We start from the raw sequence: 17,723 nt of genomic DNA, 5'->3' as shown, positions 1-17,723 counted from the left end.
GGGCAGGAAACCGGGAGCTACGGCTGTGGGTCCATCCGGAGGATGTGGGTTCTCTGAACGCTATGTGAGAGCCTCCTGTGGGGTTCTCGCGGAAACCCACTCACTGCACTATGAGCTGGGCTCTGAAAACCCCTGCCTGGAAGTACCTGTCCCATATCCTAATCCTTTCCCCAGAACCCAGGGGCACGTTTGCGGCCGTCCCCTTGGCGCCCTGGCCCCTTGCCCTGGGGTTCTGTGGTGACAGCAGGAGGCTGTGACCAGCCTCTTCATGCTGATGTGCCAGGAAGGCCCCGGAACAAAGTCCACGGGAGAGGCCAGGCGGGGCCAGGCTGGGGCTGGCTCTTGCCCCCGTGGGCCCCCCCCCCCCCCACTCCTACCTGGAGCCTGGGGCCCTCCCTGTTCTCAGTTCTCAAAGCCGGTTTCGGGTTTGCCTCCCTTTGCACAGCTGACTTGTTCCTGAAAAGCTGCCAAATTGCGAGCCTCTGTTTGGAGCTCCGCTGAAGGGCCTTTGGGGTTGAACCGTTTGTCCCCTGCACCCCTTCTCTGCCTTCTCTGCTCCGTCACCGAGGGACCCCGAATTCCCAAGCACGGAGGGGGATCAGGACGGTCAGGATCTGGATTTTGTGGGGCCTTGGCAGGCACGAGGATTAGTTAGTTGGGAGAGTGTGAGTACCAGCCTTGTGTGAGGCGTGTCACAGAGTACACGCCCATTCGCTATTCAGGCACACCACTCCTGCTCCGGCCAGGCTTCAGCAGGGACAGCCCTTGCTCCCATGGAGCTGACATCCCAGTGAAGGGGAGAGATAATAAATCCTGAAAACAAATGAGCACGGGACGACAGCACTAGGAAGGGAAACACAGCCTGCCTGCCCTTGCAGGTCGAGGAGGGCCTGGGAGGGGTGGGTGGAGGGGATAGAGAAGGGATGTGTTCTATAGGGTGATCTAGGAAGACCTCTCTGAAGAGGTGGCATTGAAGCAGAGCCCCGGAGGAGGTGGAGGGGTGAGCCTTGTTAATATTTGGGAGAAGGGGAAAAACAGCTGGTGGGAATAATAAGTGCAAAGGCCCTGGGGCAGGAGCGCGCCTGGCAGGAAGACAGCAAGGAGACCTGTGTAATCGAAGCAGAAGCAGCGAGAGCAGAGGAAAGGGGGTTTGGGAGGAGCAGGGGCCGAACAACATAGGGCCTTGTGGGCCACTGAGGGGATGATGCTGGAGTTCTTCCCGAGAGGGCCAGGGGGCCACTGGAGGGTTTGCAGCAGTGACATGGAAAGATGCACATTTAAAGGGTCCTGCAGCCACTGACTGCTGAATAGAGCATAGGGCGGGAGTGGCTGGCCCTGACCGCTCCGGGCTTAGTGTGGCGGCCAGCAGGCGGCTGGCGCCCTGGAAGTACCAGGGAAGTAGTTGGAACAGACAGTGAAATGCCTTCAAGCCAAGAGCGTGTCCCTGGAGTTGGGGTGGGTGAGGAGAGAGGCCTTCTGAGTAGATGTGACCACAGGTGGCGCACGGGTTTCAGGAAATCTGCCCTTGATCTTGTTCTCTGCTCTGCAGCTAAAGGAGGAGATGGGCAACGTCGTGACCAAGCTCATTCAGAACTACAAGGATGGTCACGAGGACAGGCTGCAGGAGGCCTGGGACTACGTGCAGGCTCAGGTGAGGCGGGGGTGGCAGGGACAGGGCGGCGTGAGGGTCCCGGCCTGTGTGGGTCTGGGTCTGGGTGTCCGTGTCCCTGACAGAACGTGCCAGTGACCGTGTCTGTGCGTGCGTATCTGTTGGGGGCAAGGGGGCCCCTGAGGCGTCCCCTTCCCTGGCGCCCCCGCCACCACAGTCCCTCGCTCAGGGGGCCCAGGGTCCTGGGGGCTGCCCGAGGCTCACAGCGCTCCGGTCTGGGGTCAGGAAGAAGGCCCTCGTGTCACGCCAGGCTGGGGAGTGTCGGGAGTCCGTCCTGGGGGCTGAGGAACCGTGTGCCAAGGCTGATATGCTCACACGAGTCTGAGTGGAGGCTACCTCTGGGAGGGTATTGACAGGACAGGTGCCGTGGGAACCTTCTGGGGTGAGAGGAAGGTTCTATCCAAATCCTGGTGCAACTGGCAGTTAATGCCAGTTGTGTGCACATGCAGTGTGCAATGCAGTGTGTGAACATCAAGCTGTTTGTGCCAGTGTTTGTGTATTCCACCTCAGTTACAGTAAGAGAGATCGACTGACTGACTGAATGAATGAATGGCTGACTGAATGAATGAATGGCTGACTGAATGAATGAATGGCTGAATGAATGATTAGAAGGAGGCTGCTGTCCCAAGATGAGCACGAACACCTTCAAGGAGTCTAGGGCAGAGCTGGGTCCCTCGAGGGATGGCGTGCACCCCACCGTGGGAGGTAGCTGACTGGTTGGGGGGTTCCCGAGGCAGACAAGGCCTCTAGATCATTCTGTCAGACGCTGCTTGGAACTGGGGCTAAGAAAGCTGACTGAGTCAGGCTCCCGGGGGCTGGAATACCAACTCTGACACTTCATGAGCCTCAGTTTCCTCGTCTGTAAAATGGGGCTGTTGATCCATGCCCGTGTGCGATGTTTCTGAAGCCCACGGCCCTTACGCACCACGTGAGTGGGGAGGTTTTATTGTTCCTGCACAACCACTGAGACGTGGGCCGGTGGTGGCTGGGGACAGATCCTGGCACCAGTCAGGGTAGGAGGCTCTGCCTGGTGTGGTGGAAGGGCCCAGGACACCTGTCTGCTTTTGCTGAGCGCGTGAGGGCCTGGGGGTGCCCCTCAGAGGCGTCAGCCTCCCTGCCAGAGGAGGCAGCCAAGTACCGGAGCAAATGAAGCCGGGAGGAACTACTGCCTGCAGCCCAGGGAGCCTGAGCGTGCTTGGCTCGCCCCCTGCTGGCCACCGGGCTGCCCGTCAGGCACCCGCCACCCTGAGATGGGAGGGAAGCAGGCGGGGGGGGGGGGGGGACAGACCACACGCCTGAGCCACAAAGACCACAAAGTTGAGCCGCTGGTCAGTGGCAGAGCTGGGATTCGAACCCGGTAGCCCGACTCTAGACCCCACCCCGCCCCCCCCCACTCTCTAGCCATGTGCCGTCCACCTTTCTTGTGTCCTATACGACTACGTTCTGTCTTTCAACTTGAATGTCCCTCCTGTTCTCCTTTATTATTTTTACTGCTCCCAATTTATTTTTCCTCCTGTTTTAATATTTATGGTATGTGTTTCCTGAAAGCCCCTTTAAATTCCCCGTGGCTCACAGAAGCCAAAGTGAAACCTGAACTCTGATCCTGGCGATTTGGGCAGGACCTGGGGGGGGGGGGGAGGGGGGGCGGTACCTGAAAGCGGCAGATCCGAGCCTCCGTCCTGGGAGACCCCACCCCGGCCAGGAGGGCGGCCTGCCTGAGGGCCGTGGCCACAAGCGGCTGGTCTCCCCGGCAGGTGAAGTGCTGTGGCTGGGTCAGCTTCTACAACTGGACGGACAACGCTGAGCTCATGAACCACACCGGTGTCACCTACCCCTGTTCCTGTGAGGACCAGGAGGGGGATGACGGCTCCCCTGTGAAGACGGGCTTCTGCGAGGCCCCTGACGGCAACAGGACCGAGAGCGGGAACAACCCTGAGCTCTGGCCCGTGTACCGTGAGGTGCGTGCAAGGGGGAGCTGGGGCTGGGCCTGGGGCACTCGTGGGTTCGGGCACAGGCCGGTCAGGCTTGCCTGGGCCACTCCTTCCTGCCTCCGCTCCTTCCCTCCCTCCTTCCTTCCTTCGTCCCTCTCTCCCTCCTTCCCTCCCTCCCACCTAACCTTCTTCTTTCCTTCTCCTTTCCTCCTAACCTTCCTCCCTTCCTTTCCCTTCCTTCCTCCCTCTTCCCTTCCCTTCCTCCCTCCCTTCTTTCCTTCCTTCCTCCTCCCTCCCTCCTTCCCCCCTTCCTTCCCTTAGCTGTTCCTGCCCTTGATTCATCTGTTTGCTTGTCATTTGTACCTGCCTCTACATATTCGTTAATTTATCCATTCAAGGAGCATACTCTCCTCTCTGCAGGCCCTCTGTGCTGGGGGCGGGCCCTCCTGGTGATTGTGCATGGAGGGGTGAGGCGGCTGGGCGTGGGTGACATGGCTGTGTTCTCCCCTCGCAGGGCTGCATGAAGAAGGTGCAGGTGTGGCTGCAGGAGAACATGGGCATCATCCTAGGCGTGTGTGTGGGCGTGGCTGTCACTGAGGTCGGAATCCTTCCCCCCCACCCTACCCCCCCCCCCCAGCCATATCCCATTGTCCTTGCCCTGCTGAGGCCCCCTGGAGGCTGAGGCCCATCAGCTTCTAGAGGCCCTGCAGCAGGCCCGGCCTGACCACTGCCCCTCCCCGGGCCCCTCTGCCGCTGGAATCACAGGCTGGGCACGAGGCTTTAGTTGTGGGTCTGCTTAATCCTGCGCAAACCCTGTGACCCTCGCTGACCCGGGGGCCTGGGTGGCCCTGCCTCCCTCTGACTCCCTCTGACTCTTGCCCTCTCCCCCAACAGCTCCTGGGGATGCTCCTGTCCATCTGCCTGTGCCGGCACATCCATTCCGAAGACTACAGCAAGGTCCCCAAGTACTGAGGCAGCTGCTGCCCCCACCTCCCTGCCCGTCCCCCAGCCTCATGGCTTCTCGGGGTCTCCCTGGCTCTCCTCCAGGCTCCCCTCCCACCTCCCTCCCCCACACCCGTCCTGTGCCAGCTGGAAGCAGGGGGCTTTCTGGGGCCTGGACCCCTGTCCCTACCTTTTTGCCTCCAGACTTGAGCCCCGGGTGCTCTGTGGATCCTCAGCTTACCGCCAGGGTTCTCTTAGCAATCCAGAGAAAACGCTCCCCGCAGCGTCCCTGCACAGGCGGACTGGGTTTCTACCTGCCTTGGGAGCTGTATATATTGGATGGCAAAGTGTATTGAAAATTGAGGGTCGGGGTGGGGGTGGGGGTGGGGGGTGGATAAGGCACCCTGGGCTGTCAGGGGATGCCCACTGCGTGGGTAGATTTTTTTTCCACGATAACGCTTCTGTCTTTGGTTTTCACATTTTCATTGAAGGCAGTGGGAGAGGGTGGGCTTCGCCTGACCGTAGGAGCAGCAACCCTTCCCCGGGCGGCCTCAGCTCAGCCTAGGCTGTGCCGTGAGCTGGCAGAAGAGCCCCCTAGACAAGGGAGTCTGACTGGCCCCGGGCTGCTTAGGGAATCCGAAGGGCGAACCCTTGGGGCATGACACAGAGCTGACCCTGCATTCACCAGGATCCCGCGCTATCCAGGGACGGGGGGAAGGATGCTTCCCCCCCCCCCCCCCCCCGGGAGAAGCTAGGCTGGCCTGTCGTCTGCCCCCTAGGGAATGGGTGGGTGAGGCTGTGCCTTGTGAGGGGGTGGGGAGAGGCTCTGTGCGTAGCTCTGTGAAACATGTTCGAGGTTTGACAACTAACTATTAAAGAGGATTTGTAACAATCCAGTTGGCTGCGTGGAGATACTGCTTCTGAAGTCGGGAGGACCGACGGAGAAGAGGCCGGCGGCCCCTGAAGCGGGGCCCCGAGGGTCGTGGCTGGGAGGTGTTTCCACCGGCCCCACCAGGTGGCGCTGCTGTCCCAGCCAAGGAGCCCGGCGGAGCCCGGAGTTGTTCCTTTCATGGCTACTTCCAGGCACCCCACCAGCCCCGGGCTGGTGAGCCTTTCATACCAGCGGGAGTACTGGTGAAAATGCAGATTCCAGGGCCCGGGGGTTCTGATGCAGCAGATCTGGGTTGGAGACAATCTGCATTTTTAGCAGCCCGCCAGTGATTCCTGATTCATGTTGCTTTAGATCCCCAGGCCCTGATAAGATGTAGCCACAGATGCTCCCCAAAGGGGGGGGGGGGGCAGGCCAGACAGCCTTGTCTCCAGCCGGGAAGTAGGAGCACACACTTTAGGGAAAGTGTGTCTGTTGACCTGAACCTAATTAATTTCTTGCAAAAGACTTTCTGTGGCTGCTCCACAGGCTCAAGCCCGTGGAAGGCACGGGGACAGCCCCAGGGGCCGAGGAACCCTGCCGCTCTCCGCTGCAGTCAGAGGCTCTCCCTGGAGCTCTTACAGTGCACGGAGGTCTGAGGGCTCTGAGTGAAGCCATTCCAGCTTATTTATGACCTGCTTCATTCCACGGGGAAGTACGGGTAATAAAATATAAAACATAACAGGGAAAATACAAAATTAGGAAATAGAGGCATGGGTGAGATTAAGTGCTGCTGAGCTGCCCCACCTGGTGGTGGCACATTCGTGCTGTGCACCTCACTTGTTCTCCATGGCTGTACTCAGAGCAGACATCACTAGTCAATCGCCATTCTCATTGCCTTAGCCCAGATGCCAAGGCCATGCTCAAAGCAAATGTTACTCATTGCAGCCTCGGAATCCTTCCCTAGTCGGTACTATCCATAAATCAAGTTGGCATGCAAAATGAAAGCAGTTGCCGTCTTTGAGCTCTGGTCGTTTGGTTGAGCTGTATCTAATTTTGCCTCCGAGCTTCCTGGTGGTCAAAGCAAAAAGGGAAACTCTGTCAGCTTTATAGTTCTCATTTCCCAGGGTTTCCTTAGCTTAGCTACTAGGAAGAGTGTGGCTGGCTGGAATCTAGAATTCAAGACCACCCTCAAACACACAGGCTTTGATATCCCTTCGTGACTGGAGCAAAAAGCATTAAGTGAGCCTCCTGGGCCCGGCCTTATGCTGGTTATTGGCAGCAAGGACAGAAGCTGTGCGTCTGTCAAGGAGTAGACAGGAAGACCCAGTGAATGCATGCAAAGCAATTGGGTGACCATTTCACATAGTAATCGGTGCTTAAACAGCATGTGCTCTGTCCTGGCCTCCCTGACATAGGTTAGTGGATTTACTCACTATAATCCTATGAGGTGCCTATCCCTCATTCTCCCCAGTTTACGGATCAGGATGATGAACAAGTGATCAAATGATTTCAACACCCTGCTGTCGCCGACAGGAGCCAGAGTCACACCCCGGCCCTCTGGTGGCACGGTCCACAGGCTGAGGTGGATCCGGGAGCTGTCCCACCCTGGCTGTCTGCCCCCTCTGGCCCGTGGAGGGACCCACATGCCACCCCTGGCCTGATGATGGCCTCCTAGGGGAAGAGAGGCTGAGTCCCCGCCTGTGGGTCAGATAAGGAGACTCGGAGCCGTGTGGGGTGGGGACGCAGTCGGATTCAGCTCAGAGGTGCCTTGGTGCCCACTCAACAGTCCCACATCCCCAGGTCTCAGGGAGGGCTTCTCTGAGGAGGGGCTTGGGCCGTGGGAAGAGCAGTCCTGTGTTCCAGTGGAGGCTCTGGTGCTTTGCAGCCACACGACCCCTGGCAAACCCGTTTACCCCTGGGGACCTCCCTTTCCTCATCTGAACGCTGGGATGGACACAGGGTCGTGCGAGGCTCAGGTGAAGGGATGTAGAGGCCTCAGCAAGGTGCCTGGTTCCCTGGGAGCCCTGAACCAGAGTGAGTTAGCGGCCATGGTGCCCGTCTCACAGCATTGCCGGCTGAGCAGACTTTCCGGTCTCTGGCCCGGTCCGCGGCAGTAGGCGTCAAGGGGGTCCTACAGGGGGTGAGGGTCTGCAGGAGGTGGGGAGCGAGGAGCACGGGGTCCTAGGGGGCAACATAGAGTCTAGGCCACCGGATGGTGCCACTTTCCTGCCCTTCAGGGATGCCCGTGTGGGGAGCTCCGGGCATGAGACCCGGGGAGTAGAGGCCACGAAGGGGCTTAAGTGTCCCAAACCAGGTCTCTGCCCCCGTGATCTCTCAGGGTTCCATCAGGCCCCTGGAGACAATACCCGGGGTGGGGCCAGCAATCAGAAGAACGCAGAGAAACTGGGGGCCCGTTTCTTCCCCCATTTGTGTCTCCCCTCCTCACCCCCTTTAGGCCAGGGTAGTGGGGAGAATGGGATGCTGGGATGGCCCAGGAAGCCAAGTCCGCCCAAAGAGCAGCAGCGGATGTCAGCTGGCCAAGAACAGAGCACCGAGTAAGATGTGGGTGACCCCGGTGCCTGGGTGTTTGAGCTGAGGCTGGGAGTTTTGTGGGGGGTGCGGGGGAGACACAAGAGAGGTCTGAGGTAAGCACTCTCCCAGGCCGTCCGCTGACCCCCAGCCTAAATGGAACCAGCTGAGGGGTGTCGGCTGCAGGTGCCCTCTCTGGCCTTGGTCGCCTCCCTCTTGGGTGGGCAGAGCGCAGGGGAAGCTGGAAGATTCTATCTGGCCTATTCTCCAGGGCCCTGTCATCCTAATGGGCCCTCACAACCTCACCCTCAGGGAGGGTACAGGGAGCCTCTCAGGATGGCTCTTCAGAAATTCCTTGTCATCGGGGGCCCGGGACCTGGGTTTGGGTGTAGCTGAACCTCCGTCTGTGTGACCCTGGGTCACATAAAGCAGGGGTGAGCTCAAAATTGTGTCTGCAAAATAAAGAAGGCTGAGACAATGTCAGAAGTTACCAAGACGGTGGGCTGAACCCCCAGCCTGCTTCCTCCGGAAGCTTGTCCCTGGGCCTCGCCTCTAGAAAGTGCCAGGGCCAGGACTGGAACCGCACAGATGGGACTCTAAGATGTCCCCCTGCCTCCACTGCCTCCCAGGTTCCTGGACACGCCCCCAGGCTGGGATGTGTTGTCAGAGCTTGGCCTAACTTCTGTGACGCCTGGGCTGGGCACTGGGAGCACCGAGCCTGTGGGGCCCTCACTCCCACCTCCTGGGGAGGGCCCAGGTTCCACTGCCCCCCTTACCAACACCCCAGCCCCACCCCCCGGACTCATGATGTTCCTTCCCGAGGGAGGGAGCACAGTCCGGCTTCTCTCATTCCTGGGCATGGAAGCCAGACTTGAACTGGAATAAGGTCCGTGCAGACTGGCAGGCAGTCCGGAGGCGATTGTTGTCAACCAGGAGAGAAGAATGCCAATTTTGCAGTAACTGCCATGGCACACACACACACACACACACAGCCCCCCCACCCCCACTCCACACACACACAGGCCCCGCCACCCCTGAGGGCTCAGTCCATTCTCATCTGTGAGGGAACCTGGAGCCTGTCCTCAGACTAAGCTGTGGGTGGCCAGTGTTGGGCAGGCAGAAAAGGCCAAATGTCTGCCAGCCTGGAATGTTCCGGACCGGCCCTGGCAGACCCCAAACCTGCCTGTTCCCTAGCAGAGCCTTCTCCAGCCCCCTCCCTGGGGTCTTACAAGTGAACAGGTTTCCCAGGCTGAGGAGGGACATGGTGAAGGAGGCTAATGTCACCGATGACCCTGGAGTGTCCCGTCACTGGGGCCCCTCCCAAAGGACTGTCGCCGCATCCTTCCCCTGCAGGGGGACGGGGACCCAACCTGCCTCACTGCCTCGGGGCAAATTATCTGGCTGCTCTCTGGGGGTTTTGGGCTAAGCTTCCTTTGTTCATTGGTTGTCCATTTACGTATCCATTCCTTCGTTCGTTCGTTCATTCTATGAATACTTAAGTGGGCACCTATAGGCCAGGCACTTTTCGAGGCTCTTGAGAACACAGCAGTAAAGAAAATCCCTGACCGCATGGCACCTGCATTCCGGTGAAAACAAGGGCTCTGGCACACTCACCTGGACACCCCCCCCCCAGACACATGTCACACGCCACCCCCGCTGACACCACAGTCCTTGCCGAATGTTGCCGTGGGATCCCGGGGGCCCCTCCAAGGCCTCTGGCATCCTGTGGAAGGAAGCAGAATAATGAACAGCCAGCGGACAAACAGGAAAGCGTGCGGAAGCACTCCTACTCGGCCCCCTTCCCCCCTGCAGCCACACGCCACAGGAATCGGGCCCCCTGGCAGCCCCCTCCCGATGGAAACAAATCAAACCAAGCAGCTCCCGCGCTCGGGAGCCACGGCCGCAAACCTCTCCCTCTGCTGGGACACGGAGGCTATAATTCCAAACTCCCAGTGTTAACTGTGGGAGTTGCGTGAGGCAACAGACACAACGAGCTGTCTCCAGTGCAGCCTCTCCCCCTGCCTGGTCCTCCGCTTCAGTGGGAGCCCCCATCCGCCGGCGGGATGGACAGGAACAGGCCAGCGGAGAACTCGGGTGCCTCCAGGGCAGGAGCTGTGGACCGGTCCGAGAGGCTGGGCCGAGCCAGGAAGGGATCTGTGCCCAGTCCCCGCCCCGTGGGGTGGGGTCCCCTTGCTTCTGGGGAAGGTGCAGCAAGCAGGTAGGAGGAACTCTGAGCTGTGAGCACCCCCACCCCCACCCCCGGCACCTGCTTTGGGCTGGGGGAGGGCAGTCCGGACAGAAGCCAGTCCTTCCCCGCCCACTATGTCACCTCACGTGCCTCAAGTAGGCCCCCTGGGAGCAGGAAAGGGCTTCCTGCGGGATGCTGGGGGTGTGGAATGGCAGAAACAGTGGGGGGCTGGAATGCAGAGGGGCTGGAGGGGAGGGCGGAAGGTGGGGTCTAGAGAGGCCCCAGCAGCCTCTTAGGGGGCTGTGGGGGGTGGGGGGGTGCTGGTGGCAGCTGACAGAAGTGAAGAGGTGTAGCCTCTGCCCCTGCAGCATGCACATGGCTGAGCCCAGCTTGGCACTGGCCAGGGTGACAGCGACCCTGTGTTCCCAGCAGCCGGTCCTCTTGGTGCTGCTTTACAGAGGGCCTTGGGGCCGGGAGGTATCCTGTGTCCGGTAGGATGGGAGGAGAGAGGCCCTTCCTCCGAGGGGCCGGCTCCACACCTGAGGGGGGAGGGAGTGCAGGCGTGAGAAGGATGCTGTGAACAGGACCCCAGCCAGAGGTGGAGCCTGGAGGAAGAGCTCTGCAGGGGGAGGCGTGCCCTGGGCAGCAAAGGGGTGGGCAGGGCAGTTGGAGGAGAGAGGGCGGGAGGCCAGCAGGCCCGGGGAAGGTGCATCTCCCTGGACCCTGCCTCCCACCCAGGCAGCAGCAGTGGCAATCTCAGCAGCCACCTTGTACATAGTGCTGATGTCCATCCCCCCCTCAGCCAGCACGGCAGACACGAGTGCTCCCCCCACCCCCTGTTGGTTGTGGAAACCGAGACTTGGAAAAGCTACATTGTGCGCCACAGGCTGCCCCTCTGCACGAATCTGGGAGAAGTCATTCACACTGTAGTCTAAATAAGTGGTTTCCCCTAGTATTGGCAGCGAGCAACCAGAAAACCGCCCGTGACTGCCGTGCGTCTCTGGTCACACAAGTGGAGATGCTGGGATTGGGCCCTGGAGCCTGTGGCTCAGCGTCCAGTGCCTTCTCCCTGGGGATGCCAATGGGCATAAAGACCCCCCCCCCCACCAACCTATTTCAGAAAAGGAGCTGAGGAGGTGGTCCCTTTTCGAAGAGGCTCAGCTCAATGAAATCTGACGTTTCATCCACAATCTGTGCAGTAACAGTCGGGCACCCACTGAATGCCAGGCACTGGGGAGGGAATCAGGGCGCAGCCAGGTGACCGAAGTCCCTGTGTCACGGAGCTCGCAGTCTAGAGACGGGGCACAAGCAAGAAACACAAACCAGAAGATGGGCCCCGTGTCGGGGACAGATGATCAGGACTGTCTCTGCCCATCAGTACATGCACAGAAGCTGACGGAAGAAGCCTGTCCCCGGACCGGCTGGTGTCACCTGATGTCCTCGTTGTCTGGGGTTACGTGGGGACGGCCACTCCACCAGGAGGCTGGCCGGCCCGGAGTTCAGGAGGAGGCACAGGAGCCAATCAAAATGTGGATATAAATGTCGCGGCCTCCCGGGGGTTCCACGTGGGCAGGGAAACCTTTCCCAGGGAGCCGAGGGAAACTATCTGGAGCTTGGGATGGTCGACCGCCTCGTTGGGAGAGTCTGAGTTTGCTTGGGGGACGGCTGGGGCTGCCCTGTGGGGAGGGGCTTCCAGGTGCGCTGGGGGTACGTCCTGCCTCTGAGGACGGAGGGGGTGCGGGTCATTAGGTCCCCATGACCCCACGCGTGGCATGCGTGCAGCGGGCCCTGTTTGGACTCTGGTCTCCATCCCCTGAGGGTACAGGAGTTTGAAGGTGGTAACCCGCTTCTGAGGCTAAAAATGGAGCGGTGAAGCCATCTGGGAGAGCCACGGACCTTGCTGCTGGCGTCACAGGGCAGAGAGGGCAGCCGAGGTGGGATCACTGCACTGAGAATCCAGAGACCCAGTTCTGGCCCCAGTGGCGGGCAGAAATGATCACTCTGTCCCCCTTCTTGTACAAACGCCCCCCGCAACGTGACCGTGCAGCCAGAACTTCCCCGGACCCTGCCGTGGGATCCTGCCGTGGCCAATAGGAGACGGGGAGCGGCCAGGGGGCCGATTCTGAGCCCAAGCCTCGAGAGGTTTCGTGCCCTTCCACTCTCTCCTTTTCTCAAAACTCTGCCACCGCACGTGAAGGAGCCCGGGTTAGCTTGCCGGGGGCTGAGGGCAGGTGGCCTCGTCACCTCTTTACCCCAGCCGGCAGCCCGCCGGCCCTCGCAGGGCCACCCAGCCCACCCAACCTACGCCAGCCACAGATGCAAGAGGAGGCCCGAAGGACCACCCAGCCGAGCCCAACCTACGTTTTTGACAGGCAGCGTCAGGAGGTAAACAAACGGTGGTCACTTTCCGCCCCTAAACCTGGGGGCAGTTATTGCAATATTATAATAGCTGGCTGATACGGTGATGACTTCAGAGGATAAGGATGACGGCTACCATTTGCAGAGGGCTTGCTGTCCGCCAGGCCCAGCTCCCAGCCCTGGCTGGAGATCACCTCCTGGGATCCTCCCATCGGCTCTCACACTCGGTGCTTGGATCCCCACCTTACAGACAAGAAAACAGAGGCCCTCGTCCGTGCCCACCTGAACAGCGAGAGGCAGGGGCGGGATTGAAACCTAAGTCCGGACTCGGCTCTGAATCACCTTCTCAGACGAGCCTCAATGTCACGGCAAGCCAGCGGCGCTGAGAGGGAGTAATGTATTCTGCACACAGGGGCTGACGTCACTTAGAATGTTCTCAGCCTTCCGTCCCCCAAGAATCATGCCGCGTCTCGCCCGGCTCTTCTCTCATCCCCAGCCGATGCCTCTAATCCCAGCGCGCTTTTAGAAAGAAAGACAAAAGCACAGATGTTGGGATCATCTGTCTCTCTTTTCTACCCTACCTCCTATTTAATCAGCAAATATTTATTGAGGGCCTGTCACGAGCCCATTTCCATCATGTTCTTTCCCTTCGTGACATTTCCCGGACGCTCGCTGGGTGCCAGGCCCTCACTCAGCACATAGAGTCCTTACAGACGGCACCGCGGTCGTTAGGGTCACCCCCCACTTTACAGACGGGAAACTGAGGCTGCAGAGAAGTGAAGTGGCCACCCAGCGGCCGCCGAACTGGTAAGTGGCCAGGACGGGATCCCATCCCAGGTCTGGCCGAATTCAGGCCAAGCCTCTTCTTTTTCTATCGCCATAGCTGAGGCTTTTGAAGAAGGGGTTTTGGAATTTCCCCTGGGCTCTGTGCATGGCAGGCAGGCGGCTGGGAGGAGAAAGGGTAATGGGGTATTAGAAACTGTGCCCTGACTCCCGGAGCTGGCCGGCTCCCTGCACGACGTCCGGGCCCCGGGAGCTGCCGGGGCGGGGGGCGGGGCGGGGGGGGGTGTGTGGTGCATCAGGCCCATCAGGAGGTGGCGTTGCGGGGGCTGCAGAGATAACCTCAGCCTCCATCCTGCTCCCCTTGTGTCTGGCCCACAAGTCCCGGGCAGCCTTCCCCGCCGCCCGCCCGCCCCGCCCCTCTGCTTTGCTGCTGGACCGCAGCCACCAGCCGGCCCCGGGCGCTGGGCACGGTGCCCTTCCCCTCCCGGCTGACCTGTTTACAAATGGGGTATTCAGGGACAGCCTGAGCCGTCGCTGCCTTCCAGGGTGATCCCTGGGGTAGGGACTTAGCCGTCGGCCTCCCAAGTTTCTCAGAGCCCAGCTCCTACAGAGGCTGCCTCCTCCAGGCTGTCCCCACCCAGGTGTCCCGGTTGATCGGAATCCAGCTACGAAGAGTCTTCTTGTGGCCCAGGAACTTCAGCAGATGCGTGCGTGGGGGGGAGCAGGAGGCTGGACGGTCTTCTAGGCAATGCCCTCCCCTGGGGCGACTTGGGTGCTGGAAAGACCCCTGCGCTGGGGGCCCCCATCGGCTGAGAAACCTTCGACAGGTCACCTGAGACAAGCCGACCTCTCTGGGCCTCCATCTCCTCGTCAGATCAGAGAACGCCGAGAGCCACTTACCACACAGACACGAAGTAGCCCGGGTTGAGTGAGCGCTCCCGCTTTGCACACGTTATCTCAGCTGTTCCCCCCCCAGCAACGCTAAGGCCCGAGAGTTCTCAGCTTCGTCCCCATTTTGCGGATGAGAAAACCGAGGGGGCTCAGAGCAGTTAAGTAGCTTGCCCAGGGTCCCGCAGCTGGTGAGTGGATGGCCAGAGGGTGTTTGAACTCAGCCGCCCTGACTCCCAGCCCCCGGGGGCTCGGCCTCGTGGCTGCTGGCCTCCCTTCTCGGGGGAGGGAGCCTTTACAAATGCCTCGACGTCCTGCCAGGACCCCGGCTGCGGGGTCGGGTCCTGCTTCCACACCTGCTTGCCTGATGTGAAGCACGTTGCCAGCCCCAAACTCCCTTCATGCCCTGCGCTCCTCTGCTGTGCTAACCTGCTCACACAGGAGCCCCGCTCCTCCGGCCTCTGTTCTCCTGGCCCCCCACCGTCTTCTCCCCAGACTCTGGGTTCCTCGGGGCAGAGAGAGCTTCTGGCTCCTTCCTCACCCTGCCCCAGCTTGAGCACATAAAGGACATTTAAGACACATTTACTGGGGCGCCTGGGTGGCTCAGTCGGTCGAGCGCCCGACTTCAGGTCATGATCTCGCGGTTTGGTGGGTTCGAGTCCCGCGTCGGGCTCTGCTGATAGCTCAGGGCCTGGAGCCTGCTTCGGGTTCTGTGTCTCCCTCTCTGTTCCTCCCCCGCTCATGCTCTCTCTCTCTCTCAAAAATAAATAAACATGAAAAAAAATTAAAGAACTCAGGCAACGGTGAGTGCCCCCTATCTGCCTAACAACCACTTAAGCCTTTTGTTGGAAATCTAAATTCCTGGGCCCCACCCTTGGAGATTCTCATTCCTTGATTGTGAGGGGCTCTGGGAACCTGTGTTTTTAACAAGCACCTCTGACTCACAGACGCAGGCATTTTGAGAAATGCTGGCTTAGAACAAAGCTCAGAGAGATCCACAGAAGAGGGAGGGGCAGATACACCATTAACATGGCCCAGAGGCTTGGGGCCAGGGTGTCCTCCTGAGAGAATGGGCAAAGGAGACAAACCTGGTGGGCTTCCTGAAGGAGGCAGCGCTGGGGCCAACCTTGAGGACTGGGAATGAAGACACGGGGGCCAGGGGCGTCCAGCTCCTTTACCACAATGACCACGTCCAGAAGACAGAGGGAGGTGGCAGTAACCCCCTTCGGGCCAAGTCCAGGGCTCCGTGAATGGGGATGTCCCAGGGGAGCATAGGAATGTGATATCCTGTCTGTCCTGTTTGGGAGGGAATGGGGTCAGGGCAGCACTTTCTAAAGGAATCCCTGTCGGGAAAAAGCCTCAGGCCTGTGACTAGGCCAACTGGCATCACCTGGAGGAGGTTCCCCTGGTTCTGGGAGGGCTGGGGGCGAGGGGGTTCGTGGTTGACATTCCCCGTTTCTGTCATGGCCCATCTAGAGCCGCATAGCAGGCATTAAGGCTAGAATTGGTTGCAGGATGTGCTCAGTGAATGCGTAGAGGAGTTCCAGGGTGTCCACATAGACGTCAGCACCGTGATCCAGGGATCCGGGTCTCTAGGACCCACCGACAGCCTTCTGAGAGCTCCAGGCAGGACAGGACCTGCTCGTATCTTTAGGGTTTAGCTGTCTGGGGAGATGGGAAGGAGTTACCTGCAGGAGACAGAGAGCCTTGACAGCCAAGGGTTTCATGGAAACGGGCAACGTCCACCAGGCCATGGGGGACAGAGGGCAGGGGCACAGCGTGTGCTGGGGTGTGAGATGCTCCTCTAGGCACTGGGGCCCGGGCTGAACGAGAGGAGACGTGTCTGAGGCGGGATGGGCCAGGATGCCCACAGCTCGTCAGAGTACAGGACACATGTGTTTTCTGAGGACCAAACACGGGCCTGGTCTTCCAATGTGTTTCACAAGACACAGAACATGCCTCGTCCTCCTCTTCCTCCTCCTCCTCCTCCTCATCATCATCAAGGTTATGTGGTCTAGCAAATTTGGGGAACAAAACACAGAGAGCGTGTATGGACCTAGAAAGCCAGAGAAGACTGGGGAGCAGCCTGGTGAAGGAGGTACATGGTCCACGTCTGGGAGGCACAGGTGAATGTTCTCGGTCAGGAAGGGGCCCGAAGACCCTCGAGTCAGTCCCACCCTGTTCAAGGCCCCGTGAGCAGAGCCAGCTCACAATAGGACGAGCGAAGTAAAACTTTCCTTCGCTCCGCCTCTCCTTCTCTCTCTCCCTCTCTAAGCAGCCTCTGACATTGCAAAGAGCAGGACGAGGAAGAGGGGCGGAGTAGCGAGGACCCATGCGGTGGGGGCAGGAAGGCCAAACCCCCCTTCAGGGCTCGCTGCCTGTGGAGGGGAGCACAGGTAGATGTGTAAACTCTAACCTAAGCTCACGGCTGTGAGTATTACCTGGGCCCAGATGCTTTTCATTGTTCACCGGACCCTGTGTTTGCAACCTAAAGGGACCTAAGAGTTTTTTGTCACCTAACAGAGGCCAGAAACCTTGTGGCGCTGCCAGAAGTTTCCATCCAGGAACAGAGGAAGAACTTCCTCCCAAGAATGAATCATAAAGGGACATCGGGACACCAGAAAACAGTTGCTCTCCACTTCCAGCCCGTGAGTCCAGATCAGGCAAGGCTCTGGTTTCAGTCACTGTGAGCGTGAATCTGTCTCCCCTCCTAGAATGGGAGCTCTTCGAGGGCTGCATCCCTCCAGCACCTGGCCACCTGGACAGGTTAATTCTCCCCTTCCTTCTGCCTGACCCTGGGTGTTGAGAAGGGGTGACGTCAAGTACTGGTGACAGGGTAGCCTGAGTTCTCGTAGAAGTGGACAGAGATTTGGTGCATCCCCCTTGGCATCTCCCAGTGTCAGTCACGTAAATCAGACAGTCCATCAACCAGTGAGGAAATAAACAGGCCATCAGACACCCGGGCATCCAGTGGGGAAGGCTGGACACCAGCCTTGCCCATCGGACACACAGACCATCCGATGACCGCTCTGCACTCAAGCTGCTGTGGACCCCGCTTTCCAGGGTCCCCTCCCAGGACTCTGAGAATGTCTCTCCTCTCCCCGTTCAGGAGGCCTGATGCCGGGTGCTCCTGGCACGGTGCCCGTTCCTAATCAGGAACTTGGCAGCTTCCTCGTTCCCGGCTCCCGTGCTGCCCCTCCTCCTTCCTCTCCTTCCCAAGGTGGGAGCTTCGGGCTCTGCTAAAGCATTACTAAGAACAGGGGTGACGTCACCCTCTTGGGCCCACCCCATCCCCGGCCCCCCCCACCCTTCACCCTTGGCTGCCCCTGAGAATATGACACATCCTGGGTGGGGGAGGGGGCCATCCCCTGGGACAGACACCCGAAGGTCCCCAGCCCGAGGCTCAGCGCACTCAGACTGCCTTGTCTGCCCCCAGCTGGAGGCTGTTCTGTCTTGCTGCAAGGATCTCGGTCCCGGAGACCAAGCCGGACGGATCCAAGCGTGCACTCAGTCTCCTCCAGCTGGGTGGCCCTGGACGAGATAAATCTCTTTGGGCCTCATCTC

General features: G+C 59.8%; 1 protein-coding gene across 3 annotated transcripts in view; it reads left to right on the top strand.

The window, feature by feature from the left end:
* CD82 (CD82 molecule) overlaps positions 1-5,438 on the top strand; it is a 48,122-nt gene extending 42,684 nt beyond the window's left edge. For all 3 annotated transcript variants that reach the window (XM_040495380.1, XM_040495382.1, XM_040495381.1), the window contains 4 exons: positions 1,550-1,651; positions 3,424-3,627; positions 4,115-4,198; positions 4,495-5,438. In XM_040495380.1, coding sequence (XP_040351314.1) covers positions 1,550-1,651; positions 3,424-3,627; positions 4,115-4,198; positions 4,495-4,572 — 468 coding nt within the window. In that variant the 3' untranslated portion in view covers positions 4,573-5,438. The remainder of the gene's footprint in view (positions 1-1,549; positions 1,652-3,423; positions 3,628-4,114; positions 4,199-4,494) is intronic.
* Positions 5,439-17,723: the final 12,285 nt, after the last annotated feature.

This window comes from Herpailurus yagouaroundi, unplaced genomic scaffold (assembly GCF_014898765.1).
Source record: "Herpailurus yagouaroundi ecotype Mexico unplaced genomic scaffold, PumYag 187, whole genome shotgun sequence".
Taxonomy (NCBI): Eukaryota; Metazoa; Chordata; class Mammalia; order Carnivora; family Felidae; genus Herpailurus; species Herpailurus yagouaroundi.
This window is presented reverse-complemented; position numbering and strand designations above follow the sequence as displayed.